The sequence below is a fragment of the Manacus candei genome, unplaced genomic scaffold (genome assembly GCF_025592945.1).
Source record: "Manacus candei isolate 608988 ecotype Guabito, Panama unplaced genomic scaffold, ASM2559294v1 h1tg000022l, whole genome shotgun sequence".
In the NCBI taxonomy this organism is placed as follows: Eukaryota; Metazoa; Chordata; class Aves; order Passeriformes; family Pipridae; genus Manacus; species Manacus candei.
This window is the reverse complement of record NW_026138070.1, coordinates 4035693-4054281: the sequence shown is the minus strand read 5'-3', so window position 1 is coordinate 4054281 and position 18589 is coordinate 4035693. Positions and strand designations below refer to the sequence as shown.

The 18589-nt window shown below is 49.6% G+C and overlaps 1 protein-coding gene across 11 annotated transcripts in view; it reads right to left on the bottom strand.

Annotated features, from left to right (window-relative positions):
* The window catches only part of CASZ1 (castor zinc finger 1), a 273799-nt gene that overhangs the window by 20056 nt on the left and 235154 nt on the right, over positions 1-18589 (bottom strand). For all 11 annotated transcript variants that reach the window (XM_051786182.1, XM_051786185.1, XM_051786189.1 and 8 more), the window contains 7 exons: positions 16375-17212; positions 13605-13673; positions 9259-9349; positions 7070-7234; positions 4439-4611; positions 2855-3723; positions 801-942 (listed from right to left, as the gene is read on the bottom strand). In XM_051786182.1, the coding sequence (XP_051642142.1) occupies positions 801-942; positions 2855-3723; positions 4439-4611; positions 7070-7234; positions 9259-9349; positions 13605-13673; positions 16375-17212 (2347 nt within the window). The remainder of the gene's footprint in view (positions 1-800; positions 943-2854; positions 3724-4438; positions 4612-7069; positions 7235-9258; positions 9350-13604; positions 13674-16374; positions 17213-18589) is intronic.

Here is an 18589-nt window from a genome sequence, read left to right as displayed (position 1 = left end):
GAAAACCAAGGGGGACGTTGCTGAAGACTCACACTGCCAGGGACATGGGGCCCCTGGGCAGCAGAGAGGAAGGCAAGGCAATGGTCAAGTGCTGAAAGGCAGCCTTGGGATCTCACACCATCAGCAGCAGCTCCAAGTGCTGGGGTACCAGGTTTAAAGAAGGTATGGTCAGGAATGTATAGAAAGGTCAAAGTGGAGCTCACTTATCCCCAGGATCAGTTCCTCTGCTCTTTTTCCACACAGGACAATCCCCAAACACTCCTGTTCTCAGCAGGTATGCCAGGCAAGTGGGACACATGTTTTGAGAAAGGTGCGTTCACATTGCACAACCATGACCATGCCAGACCCAGACCAGAGTTATCCTGACACTGGGCTGTTTTGTGTGTCCGATTTCTCTAGCAGGTGCTTCCCTCAGACCTTGTTCAGCAGACAGACAGCAGTGCCAGTGCTGCTGCTCAGAGTGTGCTGAGGTGTGGCACTGGGCCTTTGATGAGCTCGGGATCACAAGAGCAGGACTAAGGGAAAGCAGCTCTGCCAGTGGCTCATTTTCCAGAGGGGAGGACAAGAGGTGAGGCTCTTGTCAAAGAGTCAAAAGGTGCTTGTGAGCTCAAAAAAACATCTGGAGAACATACACTTGAGGGGGACTATAATAACCATCCCTGCCTGCAGTTTTGGGGAGTCCAACTCAGCCCCTGTGAAACTGCCTTTCACCAACACTCCGTGTCCTTGTGTTACAGGTACAGGAACTTCCCAGAGCTCGATGCTGGGAAGAGCTCAGTGTGCCTGTCCCCTTCTCTCACCCGTGATCCTTGACGCTCAGGTCCAAGCTGTGCTCCTGCAGGGAGTCCTGACTGGTGGCAGATGATGATCCCATGGCCTCCGCAGGTTCCTGCTTCACCTGGACTGGATTGAACCGTCCGGGAGCTGCTGGTTGTCCATTCCCTGCTCGAGAAAGACACCCAAATTAAGTGCAAAATTTAAACGAAAATGTAGGTCTAAAATGAGGTTACAATGGCAAATAAGTAAGTTAAATCACTGGCACCAGTGCCTAAATGGAAAAAGCAAAGGAAAAGTGTGGGGGGAAGGGAAGTGCTGGGATTGCTGGTCAGCGTTTATTGCCAAGTTGACATGATGGGTTCTGACGTCCACTCCAGCGTGGAAATTCTTCAAGTGATAATTATTGCAAAATTATGTCAAAGTTGTCCAGGCTATGGGCCCTTTAAAGGAGAAGGGCGGAAGGAGCGTGGGGGAGACCTGATTCTCTGCACAAACTGTCATAACTAATTTGCGGGGCTGCCTCTTAAGCGTTTATTAAAGACTCTGTTAATGCTGAGGCAATGTGGCAGCTTTCGACTGCTAGTCAAGCCCCCTTCCCCGTCCCCAATCCCAGCGTTGCCGTAGCGACAGCGCCGGCCCCGACACTGCGCCTGCCCAGCAGGAGCATCTGCCCCGCCGGGGCGATCCGAGGTGACAGCGAGGGACCCGCGACCTCCCGCCACCGCCCCCGCCACGTCCCCACCGACCCGGCACTGCTGCTCCGCGGGGAGCTCTGGGGAAAGAAAAATCCGAATTAAAGGAAGAGAGGGGGAAAAATAAAAAAAAAAAAAAAGGGAGGGAAAAGGGAGAACAAATTAAAGAGAAAAAAAAAAAATTAGGAAAAAACAGCAAAGAAAAAAGGAGGGAAAAAAAGTTGCTGACAGGAACATGTCTGCAGAGCTTTTCTCCACAATCCCCAAGTGACTAAAATATTAATTTGCCCTCCGGCAGTACAGCTGACAGCGAGCTGCTTCTCAGACAGCAAGTGGCATTTTATTAAAAAATAAAGGAAAATAGTTTCCTCAATGACCTTTCTCTGCTTTAGGAAACAATTTTTCAAACAATAATTTTAAAAGTATGTGAAAGTTCCCCTCCCTCTTTAATCAGATCGCTTCGTCCTACTCCCCCGTTTGCTCAGCACTCCCACAGCCAGGGTCAGCAGCTGCTCCAGCCTCTCCATGCCCCAGGAAGGAGCTCCAGGGCAGCCCAATGCCATGGGGGCTGCCAGGCACAGCCTCCCCCCATGACCCCTCACTGCCCACCAGGAGCTGACCGTGTTCAGCAGACTGTGGAGGTTCCCTGTGCTCTCCTGGGAACCCCATGTCCCTCTGGAAGGGCTGGGCATGGGCTATGACCTGCATCAGGTGTAGGTGGCAGCAGCAAGAGCTTCATGCTGCCCCAGGGGAGTTCTCATTCCCATCTTTTACCTCCTCAGGGAGCTGCAGGGACAGGTGAAGCACAGCTTGCAAGGACTGACCAGGAGAAAGGTCCTGTTTGTGGACTGTACCAGCACTATCCCCAAACCCACAGCTGGGGCAACAGAGCTGGAGCACAGAACCGGCATCCCAGACCAGAAAAACAACAGGCCATGGGCTACAGCATCATCACCACAAGGACCAGCTAAAGCTCATACAGTCTCTGCACAGCCTGCAAGTATTGGCCAAGCTTTTCTTCATTTCCATTTTCAGTACAGTGCCTCTCTCTTTTCAGCTTACAGCAAACTACACATGGCAAAACTCTTCCTTCAGCTCCTTTTGTGGGCAAAGCTGTGTTTCCTGCCTCTCTTCTGGCCAGGTGGGTATAGCCAGAATCCATGGGAACCCATGCCAAGACTGCCCTCTCCAAGGGCTAACTAGACACAACCAAGTTCACTCTCCCATTCATATTCCTTTACTACCTCCTTCCCACCTCCAGTCCTATGGAAGTGGGAAGGAGGTAGTAAAGGAACATAAATGTCACTGGGTGGCTTCTCATTCACTCTCAGTCATCAGGCACTGCTCTGCCTCCCACCACTATCACCACTGATGGGGTAACTCACCTGCTTCAAGTGCCACAGAGGGCTTGAGTGCAGCTGCTGCCAGCCTGGCCATCATAGGAGAGATTAATCCCTTGCTAGCAGAGATCCTTTCCATTATAGATGCTGCTGGAGCTGGAGAGGAAGTAGCCGCTGGCTCACCAGATCCTGAGACTGCCTGGGACGAGGAATCTGCAGGAGCAGATGATGTTGGATTGGCGCCAGAAGAACCAGCAGTCATCAGATTAGCCGAGCTGGCAGGCAGTGGTGTAGAGACCCGACTGGGGATGATGGGGAAGAAGGATCCAGCTGTCCCAGGAAGTGCTGAGTTGGAGAGTGCCAGGGCCAAGGGTATATTGCTGGGAAGAGCCTGGGAGAGCAGGCCAGAGATCTTGGTGGCTGGTGTCATGCTGTTGGCAGCCTTGGTGGCCTGTGAGGAAGCGAGCTCGGCCGCAGAGGAGGGCGCGGCCGGGACGATGAGAGACACGGAAGACTGTTGGCTGGTCGGGGAGGCACTCAGGCTGGAGTTCTTGGAGCTCATGGCAGAGAAGTCAATGAGGTCATCGTTACTGGACTCCTCCTGCTCGTTGTCCTTGGAGCCCAGGAGAGAGGCAGGCAGGCCCAGCACTCCCGAGCTCCGGATGTGCCGGCGCTCGTGTTTGCGTTTGTGGGAGGTCATCTGGCTGGTGGAGGTGAAGGTGAAGCCACAGCCTGCCCTGATGCAGTGGAAGTGGTTGGTGGCCTTGCTGTAGACACAGCCCTCATACTTGCATTCCTCGTACTTGTAGAACTTCTTGAAGCCATCCTTGGCATAGGCATCATCTTTGATGTGGTAGCTCTTGTGCTTCTCAATGTCACACTTGTTCTTGAAGGTGAACGTGCACCCAGGTCTCCTGCAAGGGCATCGAGGACAGGGGGGTTGGCTGTGTGGGCAGGAGCACAGCCCAGCTGCTGTCACCTGCCTCCCTCTGGGACAAGGACTGGGGCCGGGATGAGACAAAGGCCTGGCTGCAGAGGGGCTGAGGAGCTGTGACACCAAGGCCAGCAGAAATGCTGCCATGTGGGACAGCTGGGATGCTCACTCCCCTCAGAGGAACAGCCACAATAACACAGGCACCCTCCACTGAAAGTTCCAACCAGAACAGCAGCTAAAGGGGACTAAGGTACAAACTGTGCTTTCCTGCTCTTCCTGAGAACATGAGAAATCAATAGAAGAGCAGTTGTGCACAGAAGGCCCAGTCAGGCCCCAAAAGGGATGAGCTGGCTGGAAAAAACCCTACCATGGAAGTGCCATTAGCAGTGTATTAAGGGCCTACTTCAGCTGCACTCTGATGAGCAATGTGATCTCTTTCCTAAATGATTCTAGGATGTATTTTCTAGTGGGTATCCTCTCCTCAGATCATACTCCTGCCTTCAGAGTGGTCTCTGGAAAGATCCTGGAAATCCCATCTGCCCTGGAACATGAGTTCTCTCAGGAGCAGGACTGTGAAGGTCACAGCAGGGAAAACCAAGTCCCTGTGCACACTCCTGAAATTAGGACTTGGTAGAAGGAGGCACACAGAGCACAGAGCTCTGAGGCAGGATTCCTCCCCCTCCCTGTTGTCTCACCTGCAGTGAAAGTGAGTGGTTTTCTGCCCATAGAACTGGCACTCCACAGTGCCACAGTCCTCCGTGGCGCGGAACCGCTGGAACCCGTCGTTGATGAGCTGAGTGTTCTTCTTGTGGAAGTTCTCGTGGGTCATCACGTCAGAGGTGCTTGTGTAGACCTTGTTACAGCCCACCTGCCCCAGGCCAAAACAGGAGGCATCAGCACAGTGGTTTAACAGCCTGCCATCATCACCAGCAGTAATAAACACACGAGCAGCACACATACATTTAACAGTTCCATTTGTGTGCTGCTCCTTGGAGTATTAAGTCATCACTTCAATTCCCAACCTAAAGACTGAGAGAGCAGTTGTGGGAAAAAAAAAACCAACCCAACCCAACTCTCTGGGCATGAAACAGTAAGAAAAAAAGGGAGGATTGAAGGGATAAAAGACCAGCTCTGGATAATCATGCCTGCTTAGGGAGGCAGTAAGCAGGGTTCATGCTCTTAAGGAGAAGGGAAGACTAAGAGATGTTGTTACTTGTTGTTATCTTGGGGTGACATGGAATGAAGCAGGAGTTTCAACTATTTGGGGAATACAAAATTGAGTGGGAATAAGTTATTTACCTCTTTAGTCCTTCTGAGAGGTAAGGCAGGGTGATGCAACATGGGGCCAACCAATCTTTCGAGGTCGTAATAAACAGTTTAATTCTAGCAAAGCTTACACCCAGTGTTCAGCTGGTGACTTTTTTTCCCTGTCCCTGCTCAAGACTTCCCACGTCAATAATTTTAAACTTGTGCAGCAAATGGGAATGGTGTGATGAGGAGGGAATGCTGAAAACCTGCCTTCCTCTGGGCAAACCGGGCAACTTTGCCATATTGAGTAAAAAACCACTGGAATCCCAAAACGTCCTCAGCCCTGCTGAGGGAGGATTTTTTTTTCTTTTCTTCTAGCACAACGTGTGCCAATGCCTGCACCATCTCAGAACTGAAGAGAACAAAAACACCACCCCTTAGTTCAGCCCAGGTTGATTCAAACAGGCCATAACAAAACCCATGACAAATACCCAGGGAAAAAAAAAAAGGATCTCCAGCTATTTCCAATATTAAAGAGCTTCTCTCTCTCTGCACTGACACCTTGAAAAAAGACAGGCCCTGCACGGTATTAAAAAAAAGAATTAAACAAAAACCTCCTTAGGAATAATTTGCAATGCAGCTCTTGGTGCTAAAGCCTAAAAAAATGTCCGTTTATATAAACAACTAACTGAATTTTATCCACACCAATTATGGACATAAAGAAAAAAAAACCCCATGAGATGGATGGCACAAATTCTGCCATTTAAGCAGTATTTTCTTTAATTGGGAGTTTATATTCAGACACCTTTCCTGTAAGACACTGCTTACAAGGGCGTTATTTTACTGGAAGACAGTGGGCACAGGGTGGAATTAGCCATATATAGTTGTGTAAACGAGGGTCTCTATTTGAACTCAGAGTGACTTGAAGCTGTGAAACACTCCTTGTACTCTAAAAAAAAATTAAATTCTATCTTGCTCAATTGAAGAAACTAAACAATCAATATTATGGAAGTGTAACAGAAAATGTCCTCAACAGTAAGTCACATGAAGTTCCCAATTTATCAAATGCTGTAAGCACATGCTTCAACCAGCCCCTATTCAGGACAGAACTTGAGTGCATGCCTAACATTTAAGTATGTGCTTAAGCCCCATTGACTTCAGAAAGCTTACCTGACTTCAAGTTAAACATATGCTCAAGTCTATCCCAGCAAAGCATTTAAGCATGTGATTAAGGCCTTGTGACTTTAACTGGGATCTTAAACTGCTGGGACAGGGCAGGGACTGAGCCTGACTCTTCTGACCAGAAAAGCTGTCACCAAGGGTTGCCTGGTCCCTCTGTAACTACAGCACATTCTCAGGGCAATGGCTTAGGCCACAACTCCGATGAAATGAGCACATGTCAAACCCTTGAATCTGAGGAACAATCAGGGTGAGACCCAAACAATGTGGTGTGTCTGTGTCTAGAACAGTGAGGGCATCTCAGAGACAACTGTGCAGCAGCTCCAGCTCTGGCTGTGCCCTGGCTCCTGGAACATGGCTCCAGTGGACATCACACACAGGTACCACTGGTGGGGGAGATGGAGAACCCGGGGGGTTAAGTCTAAGTAGGTGACATTGAGGTTTAATTACTTTAGAAATTGATTATGGAGGAAATTAACCCAGTGTTGAAGGGCAGCTGTGTCACAGAAAAGTCTGGTTTCAAGGGAGGAACAGATCAGATTTGAGTGGAGGCAGAGGTCCCTGAATCTTGGAAAATGGGACTTGCTTGAACAAGTGAAGTCCAAGACTGTGAGAAAACCTTAAGACCTGCTTTGCCTCACTGCATGGACAAGGCTTCTAACAACAGAGAATGGGGCTTCCCTCTGCCCTTCTCAACACTTGGCAGGGCAAGTGCAGCGAGGACAGGGCACGGACTCTTCAAAGGGGCTCCTGAATCAGAAGTGAGCAAGACAGGCTATGAATGCCCCCCTGAATGTCACCCCTCTGCCTCAGAAGTGTTGGCCTGAACTCAAGAACCCTTGAAGAGCCCCGCAGGCAGGACAGGGTTCCAGCAGTGGCCCTGGCTGTGCCCCCATTACCTGCATGCAGTGGTAGTGTGTGCTCTTGCCGTTGAGGTGGCAGCCGTGGTAGTACACGCTGCAGTCGTCCAGGGGGCTGAAGCGCATGAAGCCGTGCTGCAGGGAGTTATCCCGCTTCTTGTGCATGTTGTAATGCCGGATCACATCCTGCTTACTGGTGAATCTCTGCAGGGGGACACAGACAGACACACACGCTGAGACTTGTGGTGCCAGTGGGGGAGTAATCCCAGGGCAGGGTGGGTTTTGTTGTTGTTAGTGGGACCGGGAGTTTAACGCTTGGCAGTAATCACCCCAGGAGAGTCAGGCTGAAGAGGAATCGTGTGCATCTATCTCCTTGGTAAAGGGAAAGTAAACATGACACTGGGGTGATGTCCAGAACCAGCTCCCTGCAGCTTTAAGACTGCAATTTTTCTAATATAATTTTAGCTGCTCCTATCTCAGGAAGACCTATAGATAGAAAGCAAACCAGTGAACTAAACAGGCTGCAAGAGAGTAACCCAAGCTTCCAAATCACTCACTGTAGTGGTTAGCAAGGCACTGGCTGCCACACTCATGTCAGACTGGGAAAAACACTCTGCTCTTTCACACTGTTTTCCCATTCTAAGTCTCCTGCCTCCCCTACAGGGTAGGATGGCTTTATTAGGAAAACAGGGACACACAACTTCCTTCCAGACACAGGAAAAGATGGCAGTAGAGCTCAGAACTAAATCTGTATGACCAGAATATCCTTTTAATCCTCTACCTGCCTGAAGGAATGAAGGGGTACCCCACTGTCAGAGCAGGCTAAGTGCCTTTAAAATGAAGCTTTTCATTTTTATTTCCCACAGACATCAATATTTAACACTAAAGGTGGGAAAGTAAATCTGATTTTTTTAAAAGAAATCAATATCCATTTATTTTGAGGAGTAATTGAAAAGGCCTGTATTCTAATGTTTAACAACTTTTCCAGTCTCCCTCATAGGAAACAAATGATTATTGCTTCCACTCTTTCCTCCTATAATATCAATCCTGATCAATCTCGTTGGTATTGGCACGGGAATATAGGGATATAGATTTCAACAGAAATCCCTTGGAGGCTGGAGGTATGATTTCCCAGGGCGTACATACAGGATTGCTATTGCCAATCATTGTTAATTTGTGCCCACTTATTACAGAGCGTTACTTATTCTAAAATATATCTCAGCCATAAAATAATTTGCATTTTAAAAAGCAGCCTAAATCCTTATTCCCTGCGAGACCAGACAGTTCCTTTGCAAGCAGCTTCCAGACTCCTTAGGAAATAATCATGAGGCCAATCATAATAATAGGTTTTTCTGTTTTTCCATCCTTTGTGTTTCTCTCTTTCTGGTGCAGGGATATCCATGGCACAGTTGGGACAGGCTCATCTCCATTACTCGATGCTGGGTAGGAGGACACTGAGTGCATCCCAGAGAGAAACTCTCCTTTGATCAATAGAAACCCACAGCCAAGCTCAGCAGATCCAGATCGACTTCCTCTGCTGTGGTCAGGCTCATCCCTTGGAGACCCAGAGGTCTCCCGGGGCAGGGCTGAAGTTGTGCCTGATGCACAGCAGAGGCCAACCCTGGGATTCCCACTTACACACCAGCCTGACCACAGAAATGGCAGTGTCAAACTCCTGGACCTGGGATGAGGGTAAACAAACACAGCACGTGACCCGCTGGCCTGACGTGGATCCCCTGGCAGTTCTCCCAGGAATTACAGCATCGCTCCTGCCCCCGCGCCTTCCCCACAAATCCCGGACCGCCGCTGGTCTCGCTGCCTGTTTTGTTGCAGATACTGCTGCTACAAAGTCACTCGGGCAGCGGGAGGGAAAGGGACAGACTAACAGATCAGCATTCCCTGTTTCAGGCACAATTTGTAACACAGCACAATTTATGCTCTTGGTTTCACTGATATAAATCTGGAGTAGTTCCCACTGACTCGAGCTGATCTATATTCTGCTCTTCCTTGTAGCGGTCTGGCTTTGGTTAAATGGTATTAGATTGAGTTAAACGGGAGCAAAATAGAGTTCTATTAAATTCAGAATGTATCCTGTCCTCTTTCAGAGCAGGAAAGTGAAAAGGCATGTGTGTGCACGGGGGAGGACAGCACAGGAGGACACACATCTCCCCCCCTGCCCCGTGTGCTCAGGGGGCTGTGCTGGTCACTCCTGAGCAGGGTTTTTTTACCTGGTAGTTGCACTCGGGGTCGAGGCAGTGGTAATGTTCTCTGTACTGGTATGCACAGTGTATGTGCCCACAGTGCTGGCTGCCCGAGAACCTGCAACAGCAGAGCAGGGGAGAGAATGAATGAGACACTGTCCTGGCAGCAGTGCCTGTGAGCAGGGTACAGATAAAGTCCTGTTTTCATCCCACATGTTTACGGCATTAAACCCCATCTCCTTTATCCCCCCCAAGGATGGTGACCCTCCCGCCTTCCCTTGCTTATTTGTCACTATTTAAAGGTGCTTCTTGAGCCGGATCATTCAGGTCTTGTACATCCCTAATCTGTTTTTCCCCTTGAAATTCATCTTCGTTATCTAAGTTGTTTACTCGGGAAGCACAAAGAAGGAGGGTTCCTTGAACTAACCATCACACAATTCTAGAATTCTCATGTGGGGGTTTAGATACCACAGCAGCAAGTGTCAGAAATCTCCCATGACAGAAGGAGACAAATAAAACATTGGGCAAATACGGATTTGAAATTTGCAGTATAAGCCCACCTAGTAGGACCTCAGAAAAGCTGCAGACAGCAAATCTGAAAAACTCCAGATGTACAGGGTGGAAAAAAGACCAGAAGTGCCACATAATACCTACATACAAACAGTCAGTACATCTAATGTACTGACTGACAGACATACCAGGAATTGGCACAAGGGGATGATCCAGTAATGGGGTAATCAGTGCAGTGAACTCTCTCATGTATATTCTAGAGGACCATGGAAGAGCTGAAGAGCTTGAAAGGGAAAAGCAGTGGAGAGAAGGGGACTCAGAGGGGAAACATTCAAAGATAAAGTACCATCTGCTCAAAGGTTCCTCAAAGGTTCCTCACGTCACTTAGTGCTAAACACAGCAGGAGTGCATATGATAAAGGGCATGGGAAAGAAACAAGGAAGGGCAGTGGATAGAAAGGGAAAATGAGAGGAGTGAGGGCGTCCTGGAGAAACTGAAGAACGGGGCAGGAGGAGAAAAGATTATGGATCATCATAAGGTGAGGTAACGCCAGGCTACAGGATAGAAAAATTCAGGATGAAAAGCAATACTAAATAAGGCATTTCTGAAGCACAGTAAGGAAGAGGAGGTCAACTGTGGAGACAGCAGGGCCTCTAGGAGATGGAAAGGGGACTTAATTGACAGAAAAGATAGACATTGCTAAAAAATTAAATGACTTCTTTGCCTCAGCATTCACAAAGGGAGACAGGGACAGATGCCAGGAGCAGACATGCCTTTCCCTGGGGAAGGAGAAGAAATACTGCAGGAAATCAGGATCACGTCAGAACAGGTGATTGAGAAACTGGAACAAACCTCAGCAGCAGGAGAAGAAACAAACCACAAGGCAAACGGCAGGGCTGGCTGCACAAACAAAGGTGTGGAGCCCAGGGCAGAGGGAGCTGCTCCTGCTCAGTGCCTGGGCAGCTGCAAGGCTCGTCCAGGGCAGGGGCAGAGTCACCCTGGCACTGACCAGCACAGGGAGCCAACTGGTCCTGCCAGTCCAGGCCTTCATGTCAACAGCACCACCAGCAGCTCTTAAAGGAAAGGAGCTTTAAAGGCAAGAGAGAGCAAAGGGCTGTGTGAGGCTGGAGAACTGTGGGTGCAGGCCAGGCAGAGGGAAAAGGAAGATAAAAGACCTTGCTGACAAATACAAAAGCAAAGCAGGCCAAAATATTATCAAAAATGAGGATGCAAAATGACCAGAGATGCCAAGTGGAGTGAAAGAAGGGCCAGACACTGAAGAGATCTGGCTAGGGATGATCTCAGTTTTAAAAACACCAGCTAAACAAGCACTCCAGCACTTCCAACTCCTACCCTCCCTTCCACGTGCCACAGAAAGGTGTGTGTGGTGCCTACAGCACAGGAAGGCAAGTGTTCCACCAAACCCCGTGCTTGGGGAAGGAGGGAAGCAGCAAACCCAGCACAAAGGGGAAATTCTGCTCCTTCAGTCCGTAAGGTTGGGCTCCTAAAGGGTTATATTCATCCTGTGTTTCTTCTGACACTTGAAACAGTTCAAAGCTATTAATTTTTAAAGCACAGCATCTGTTTAGCTTTTTCATAACAGGAAAGCTTACACACCACACACTCACTTACATGCAGACACACGGGCACATTTACATGCACAGACTCTCAGGTACATCAACACCCCTCTGAATTTACATGAACGTACCCACAATTTCCATGCACACAAACAGACACAAACACACCTGAAACAGGAAAACTCAGACCACCTCATCGCACTGATATGCAAAGCCCAATTCCTAAATTGTCCATACAGGCCCTGTAGATTCATTTGCCCAAGAACAACACATTCCCTCTTCCCTCACTTTACTTTTTTTTTTTTTTTTTTTTTGGCCAGAAAGAACTAGTCTTGATCTGGCAAGAGTTGATAAATAAATAATAATAAAAATAATAAATAAAGAAGTCAGCATGCTTAGAGAGTGTTTACAGACTCATTACTCTGTAACGATGATATGAAAGAAAAAAAAAAAACCCACCCCAATTACAAGGGGGGAGGAAACCCACACAGAAATAAATATTTAAGCAAGTGCTGCCAGAAGCACCATCTGCTGAGGCACTAATAATAATAATAATAATTTTTTCTGTGGTCTTTTTTTTTTAATTATAAATATACAGAGGGGGGAGGCAGGGGGAAAAACAACCCAACCCAAACTAGCTAAGTAAGAGGTTTTGTTTTGTTGTGTGAGAGAATGGATTATCCCTGGGCAGCTTTTGGCAGTGGCTTTGGCAAACTCATTAAGCTAATTATGCAGTACAGACATAAGAGTGTCGTGTCTCTCTCCCCCCACCCCTTGATTTTAAGGCTTTAAACTGTTTTTAAAAATGTGTGTAAATTGAAGGGAAGTGGCTGTGCTGCCAACGGGCGGCTTGCGGAGCCTTTTAAGCAGGATGTGGTGTCCCTGAGGTATCTCACGAGCCTCCCCCAGCTACTGCCTGACCCAGGGGAGGGGGCTTGCAGAGCACCAAGAGCACTGGATGTGGCTCAAGTGTTTATTTACACAGTTCTCTGCTAGAGAGGGGAACAGGGGACAGAAGGGTGCCACCTCCTCTCCCACTGCAACCCCTGCAATTCCTGCAATCTCAGAAATAAAAGGGTGCTGCTCCTTCTGCCCCATGCAAGGAGAGGTTTAAATCCCTGCTTTCCTTCCCATACTCTCTCCCAAGGCAGTGAGTTGCCACATGCTTGAGGAGCTGCATGTGGTGGTGCAACTGCCCTCTCTTCCCATGGGGTCTTCTGCTCCCTCCTTCTGTATCTGGGATTTGGGGAAAAGAGGAAAGGAAATCACCTCCTGTTCCACTTTTCAGCTAAGGGAGAGTGCTGTTCCAACTCTCCTGAGGTGCCAAGATCTCCCCCTGCACCTTCCTAGCAGCTGACTGTCTCCCACGGGGAGACTCTGTAGACTCTGGCAAGGTAGGAAAGCACAATCCACATTCCCCTCCCCTCTTGTTAATAAGTGCTGGTGGGATCAAACCCCTCAGCTTTATTTCTGGAGAGAAGTGTTTGCTTGTTTCCCTGACTGGTGTCTGTCTGGGTACAAGGGGCTTCCTTGTGAGCTTTTTTCACAGTACAGATGGAGGATTCAACAGGCCGAGGGCAAAGGCTGAGGGACCCTTTACACCAGGAGCTCTGAACCAGGCAGGTGCTGTGCAGTAATCTCCTCTGTCCCTCTGGCTCTCATGGTATTGCTCACTCTGTCTCCCCACAACCACCCTGGGCTCCCTCTCAGCACTGCTCAGTCCTGACCTAAGCTCTCCCACAGCTGGGATAAGGTGCCCTACTCTGCACCTGACTCAGGGAGGGTTTCTCATACAAATGAGCTGCAAAATTTCCTACGATAAAAATCTCACGGTGATGCCAAAAGCTGCCTAAACTCAGGTCACTCCTGGATGCCTCCAACCTAGATTCTCAGAAGTGAGATGTTCTCTGCTTGCCTCCTGCAGGCACTGGACATGGCAGGGGGAAAAGGCTGGAGACAGCACAGCAATGGGCAGAAAGAACAACAGTCAAGAGGCAGCATTCCCATTTAAATCCTGGGCTTCTGCAGTGAAACAGTTTTCCACTATTTGTCACGAAGTCTAACAGCTCTGGGGAGTCGAGCATGCTCTTGGCATGCTTGAACACCTCTCACAGCTACTGCTCTCCCAAGCAGGGCAGCAGAGCAAGTACAGCTGCCAAGGGAAATGGAAGTGCCAGTGACTGGTTTAAACACTTGATCCAGATGGACAAGACTTCATCTCTCCCACCACCAGTCCACCCTCTTACATTCAGCCCTCTCCCCAAGAAAGTTAAAAGTTTTGCCTACCTGGCAATATACTTCTGGTAAATATTTACATCTTCGCTGACGGCTGGTTTGTCAGTGGGTAATCCATTCCTAAGGAGAAACACATAGGGCAGAGCTGGTTAGCAGGGACAGGGCACTGCCTAAACTCCTTGTTTCTCCCACACACCACTGACACACCAGGAGAGAGTGCCCAGGGAGGAGCACCAGAAAAGACATCCATAGGTTTAACCTCCCTTCCCCTTTCCCTTCCAATCCTGTACCTCCTTCTCCAGGGAACCACACAGTCAGTCTACCACCCTCCTGCATGTTCCTTCTTTGCAGGACCCAGTGTAGTTTGTTGGAGAAATCAAGATCAACCACAAAACGCTGTTTCTACAGAAAAAACTAAAAATCCCTATGCAAACAAGTGATGGCCACATGAAAACAAACACCTCAAGCACCTGGCAACGCTGCCCTTGTGTGCACGGTTCAGCTGAGGGAGAAGAGCTGTGAGCTCCTGCCCATTTCCTGTGGCCAGCAGACACCCTGCGCTGTGACCAGCACTGGAACCATGGCTCCAGCCCCTGACAGGGCTTCAACTGCCTCTCTGTTTCACAGACACCCCAAAACTCCAACAGACAGATGGAGCAGCAAAGGTATTTACGTACTTTAATCAATGAGAAAGCCAACCCAACTGTCACATAAGCCTGGGTTATTTTACATCATTAGTAAGCAGACAAAAATAACATCCTCAGTGAGTTCAGCAAGAGAGAAAACGAGATACAGGGCCAGGCTCCAGCCTACCCAAGAGACAGGGGCATACCAAGGCCACCCCAGACAGGCTGTACTCATCTCCCTTCTCCTCCAGTGCTCCTCGTGACAGCCTGGTTTAAACAAGGACACTTTCGCACAGAGTTCACTGGAAGGTAGATTAGTTCAGGGCAGGTTAATAGCATTAGATGTCAGAGAGTTTAAACCCATGGCAAGGGGGTATGTGCATATGTGTGAGAGTGAGGGGTAACTCCTGCCAGGTCATTTGAACCAAGTGGGCACTGAGAATGGACAGCCAGGGCCCAGATACCACAGTCAGTACTTCCTCCACCAGCTCAACTAACGGAATGGGCTGCTGTCTTTTATCATGGAAGCCTGTATCTGGAGATCAGCCTGAAGGGGAAGGGCCCAGAGCCCCTTCTGTACTCCAGTGTGTGATCGGGACATGGCAAGTGCCAGGCTGAAGGCCCTGGGCACCTCCACCCCTGCTGAAGCCCCATGATGATGCCCCAGCTGAGGAAGTCCTGTGGCCAGAGCAGGAATCACCATGGTGCTGCAAACCCACATTTGCAAGAGGCAGGAAATGAGCAAGAGAAAGGAAATCAAACTGGGATCCCAGTGCATCACCACTGCAGATAAGAGGCTCGCAGCCCCTCAGGCACAGCTCTAGGATGGCCACTGAACTCCAGGCAGCTGAGCTTTCTGAAGACACTTCAGGCACAGAGTCCCTGGCCAAGTCACCCATCACAACAAGGCACTGTGCCTACAGGAATATTTACAACAGTGTTTTTTAGTAACAGGAGTCCCTGCCTGCCATCTGGAGCACACACAGGTTCATCCTGAGCGGGAGCCAGATGCAAATGTTAATAATCCTCTGCCCTTTCCCATACACCTTAACCATGGAGCTCCCAAATCTGTCTGCAGGCACTTGATAAACGACTGTTTCACATGGAAGACAGGTGTCATTACACAGCTCTGCCTTCCAGGTGGGGAAACATGGAAAGTGGGGGATGCACACTTGCCTGGGACTGCAAAGAGGATTCAGCCCAGGGCCTCCTAGATCCATATGTCAAACACAGAACAGACTTCCTCCTTATCAGAGGGCAAAGTAGAAGGGTGTGTGTGATGGCACTTGCCACAGAAGTGTAGGACAGAGGTCCTGGACTTATTACAAATGACCCCATGAGATTCACAGCTCACAGCAGCCCCAGGTCCACAGTGAGAAACAAGTAAATCCAAACCATGACAAGAAAGTAGAGAAGTCCCTCCCTCCCTGTTTGCAGTCTGATGTACATATGTATCTCTTCTACAGCTCCCACCTTTGGAAGCCACATTTAAAATGTAATCCAAGGTTTGGTAAGGCCTTCAGATATGTCCATTGAGTCACGGCATCGCGTGTGTAGGAGGCTATTAGTGGTAATTGGGCTAATGAGTTTGCCCAGTCTGAGGGGTAATTGAATCACCTCTATTTGTGTATGGAACAAGAAAATTGAGAAGACACAGGCCTGGCCCCACAAAAGTATGTATATGGCTAACTCCCATGAAAATTGATGGGAATTAGGCACCAAAATGTCTTCTGAGTTCTGGGACAAACCAGCCCATCTTGCCCCATCTTGCTAACAGTGAAGTCAGCAGAGTCTTGCCATTGAGTTAAATGGAAGCAAGAATCAGGTTCTCCTACAGACACATCTGGATGTCCAGGGAACTGGAGGAAGGAGAATGTAAAGGAGTTCCAACCTTGACCTTAGAGTGCTGACAGCACCATGTTCCCCCCTCTTTCATTGTAACATATGGACTTAGGAGCCAGTGGACTCTGGATTCGTGGCTGTAACTGCTGATGGCAGATCACATCCTCAGTGCAAATAAGATAAGTAGAGACGTAGGGTGTTAACAGAGGAGAAGACACTTCAGCAGAGAGCAAAAAGACACATCACAGAGAGTAATTATCATCCCAGGAACTGGGACTGCCCACTGACCCACACACAGACTTCAGTATGAGCCCCCACTAGTACACAGATAAGAGAAGTAGGAGGACACTTACTTTACTGTAGAGACTGTTCCAGTTGTGATGGAGTCTGTCTTGGAGAAGGTTGATTTCAGGTACTCAGGAGTGTTGAATGGCAATGCGACGGACTGCTCTGGCCCGGCCACGGGAGTGCTGCTGGGGGTGCTGGCGAGGGGAGCAGGGGCCAGGCTGGGAGCTGGAGCTTTTACTGGAGTGAGCTTCTGAATGTTCCTCACATCATACTTGGAAGGCCGGCCTACCTTGCCCGTCTTGAAGGCGATGGCTCCTCCCATATCTGGGCTTCCTTCTCCAGGCTTGAAAAGGTGCAAGTACTTGACGTTTTCTAGGTCATACTTGGAGGCCTTCTTGTACGTGTTGCCGTTTTGTGGCCTGATGCTCTCACCCGTCTTCAGCTTCTGAATGAAGAAGTCGTACTTGGAGGCCCGTGACATCAGGCCCTGCATCTGGGAGCTGCTGGGAGAGGGCAGCGGCAGGATGGTGGCTTTGGTCTCCGTCAGCAGGGAGGCGTCTGGGCCTGGCACCCGAATGGGCTGCGCCAGCACCGAGGAAGGTTCTTTGCCCAGCTTGGGGCCCAGCTCCTCGGACTTGGCCAAGTGCATGGGCCACGAGAGCTGCTCCCCGGCCTTCAGCTTGCGGATGTACTCCTCGTACTTGGAGAAGCGGGCGCGTTTGCTCAAGGCGTCCTCGCCGGGCAGCGCGGTGGCGGCGGCGGCCTCTGAGGTAGCGGCGTTCAGCTTGTCGAAGCTGATCTTGCGGGCCAGCTCGTCCCGCATGTTCTGGTCGTCGTAGCCGAACATGCCCAGGAACTCGTTCATGGTGGTGGCGGCGTAATCCTGCAGCGACGACGCTTCCCCTGCGGAGAACCCGCGGCACAGAGTCAGGCACGGCGCTGGATTTCCCTCTCCTCCCATACCAGCTCCGGTAGCGGGGACGGGGGGGAGGAAGGGGAGAGGGGAACATGATCTACTGACGTTTGGCTCACTTGTTAGGTTTTACGACTCTTAAATTAATTTGTTTAAAAAAAAAAAAAAAGTAATTAATACTGGGGTAAAATAAAAAGAGTTCATCAATGCCAGGAAAATCAATTTCCTAAATGTTCTAGCCGATGGCTTTTCAGTACATTAAACAAAGTTTCATAAATGTCTCTGCACTCTTGCCTTGGCCTAATATGAAGAAAAAGTAATTTTACTGGAAGTGAGACCGATGCCAATATGCCGAGGTTTGTACAGATCTGTCCTTGTGTGTGTTCGTATATGGAAGGAGGGGCACAGAGAATGGTGTGTCTGTGTGTGTAAGGGGGGGAACCATGTGAAAATGCTGTGTGTGGTGGACAAGAGCAGGGCTGAGGGCAGGCAGGGCAGCGTGGTGTGAAATGGTAAGGGACAGGCAAGGCAATGTATGGGGGGGAGCAGGAGGAGGGTAGAATGGAATCCTGCGGAGCAGAAGGGAAGCAGCAGAGGTGGACATGAATTAAGGCAGGGGAAGAGCAACAAAGGCTGTGCATGAGAAGCTTGGGAGTGAGGAGTGGGGGAATGGAGAAGACAAGGCAAGACAAAGACAGGACAGCTCCCCACAGCTGCTGCAGTCCTTCCCTTCCCTGTCCATTTTGTAAGGGTTCACACAACTTGCTCCCTTCTTTCTCAATCCCAATGACTGGGCAGCTTTCCATGTGCAAAGGGGCCACAGCAAGGGCTGTGAAAACCCACAGGCAGGCTCCTGAGCAGCCAGGAACAGCTTCCAGTAAGACCAGGAAAGGGGAAAGTCCATACAGGTGAAAGACAGGTAAGGAACAGCGTTCTCTCCACCAGGATTTGGAGTGAGGAGAGAAAGAGCTGTTGTCTCGGGCCTCGGAAAGGGGGAGAATGCCTGTTCTCTGGAGTGTGGGTTGGGGAAGGGGCAGGAAGGGGTTAGTCTACCTGAGCCTGATCACAGGGTGGAAGAATGAGCAAAAGCTGTCCTTCCTTGGGTCTCTCCCTCCCTTCCTCCCTCCCCTACTCCCTCAGGCAGTTTCACAGGCCACCGCGATGGGAAGAACACACATCTGGAGGTCACCCAATATCAGTGTAAAGGAAGAAATAAAGATTGCTCTGACGTGCCAGCTTGGACTCATTTAGGCTTCAGTCTGACACAGCGCTCCTCCTCCTCTCCCTCTTGCTTTCTCCTGCAGAGTAAAGATTTACTGTGTGCAGGAGTCCTTCAAACCTCCCTCGTCATCTTTTCCAAACACTCA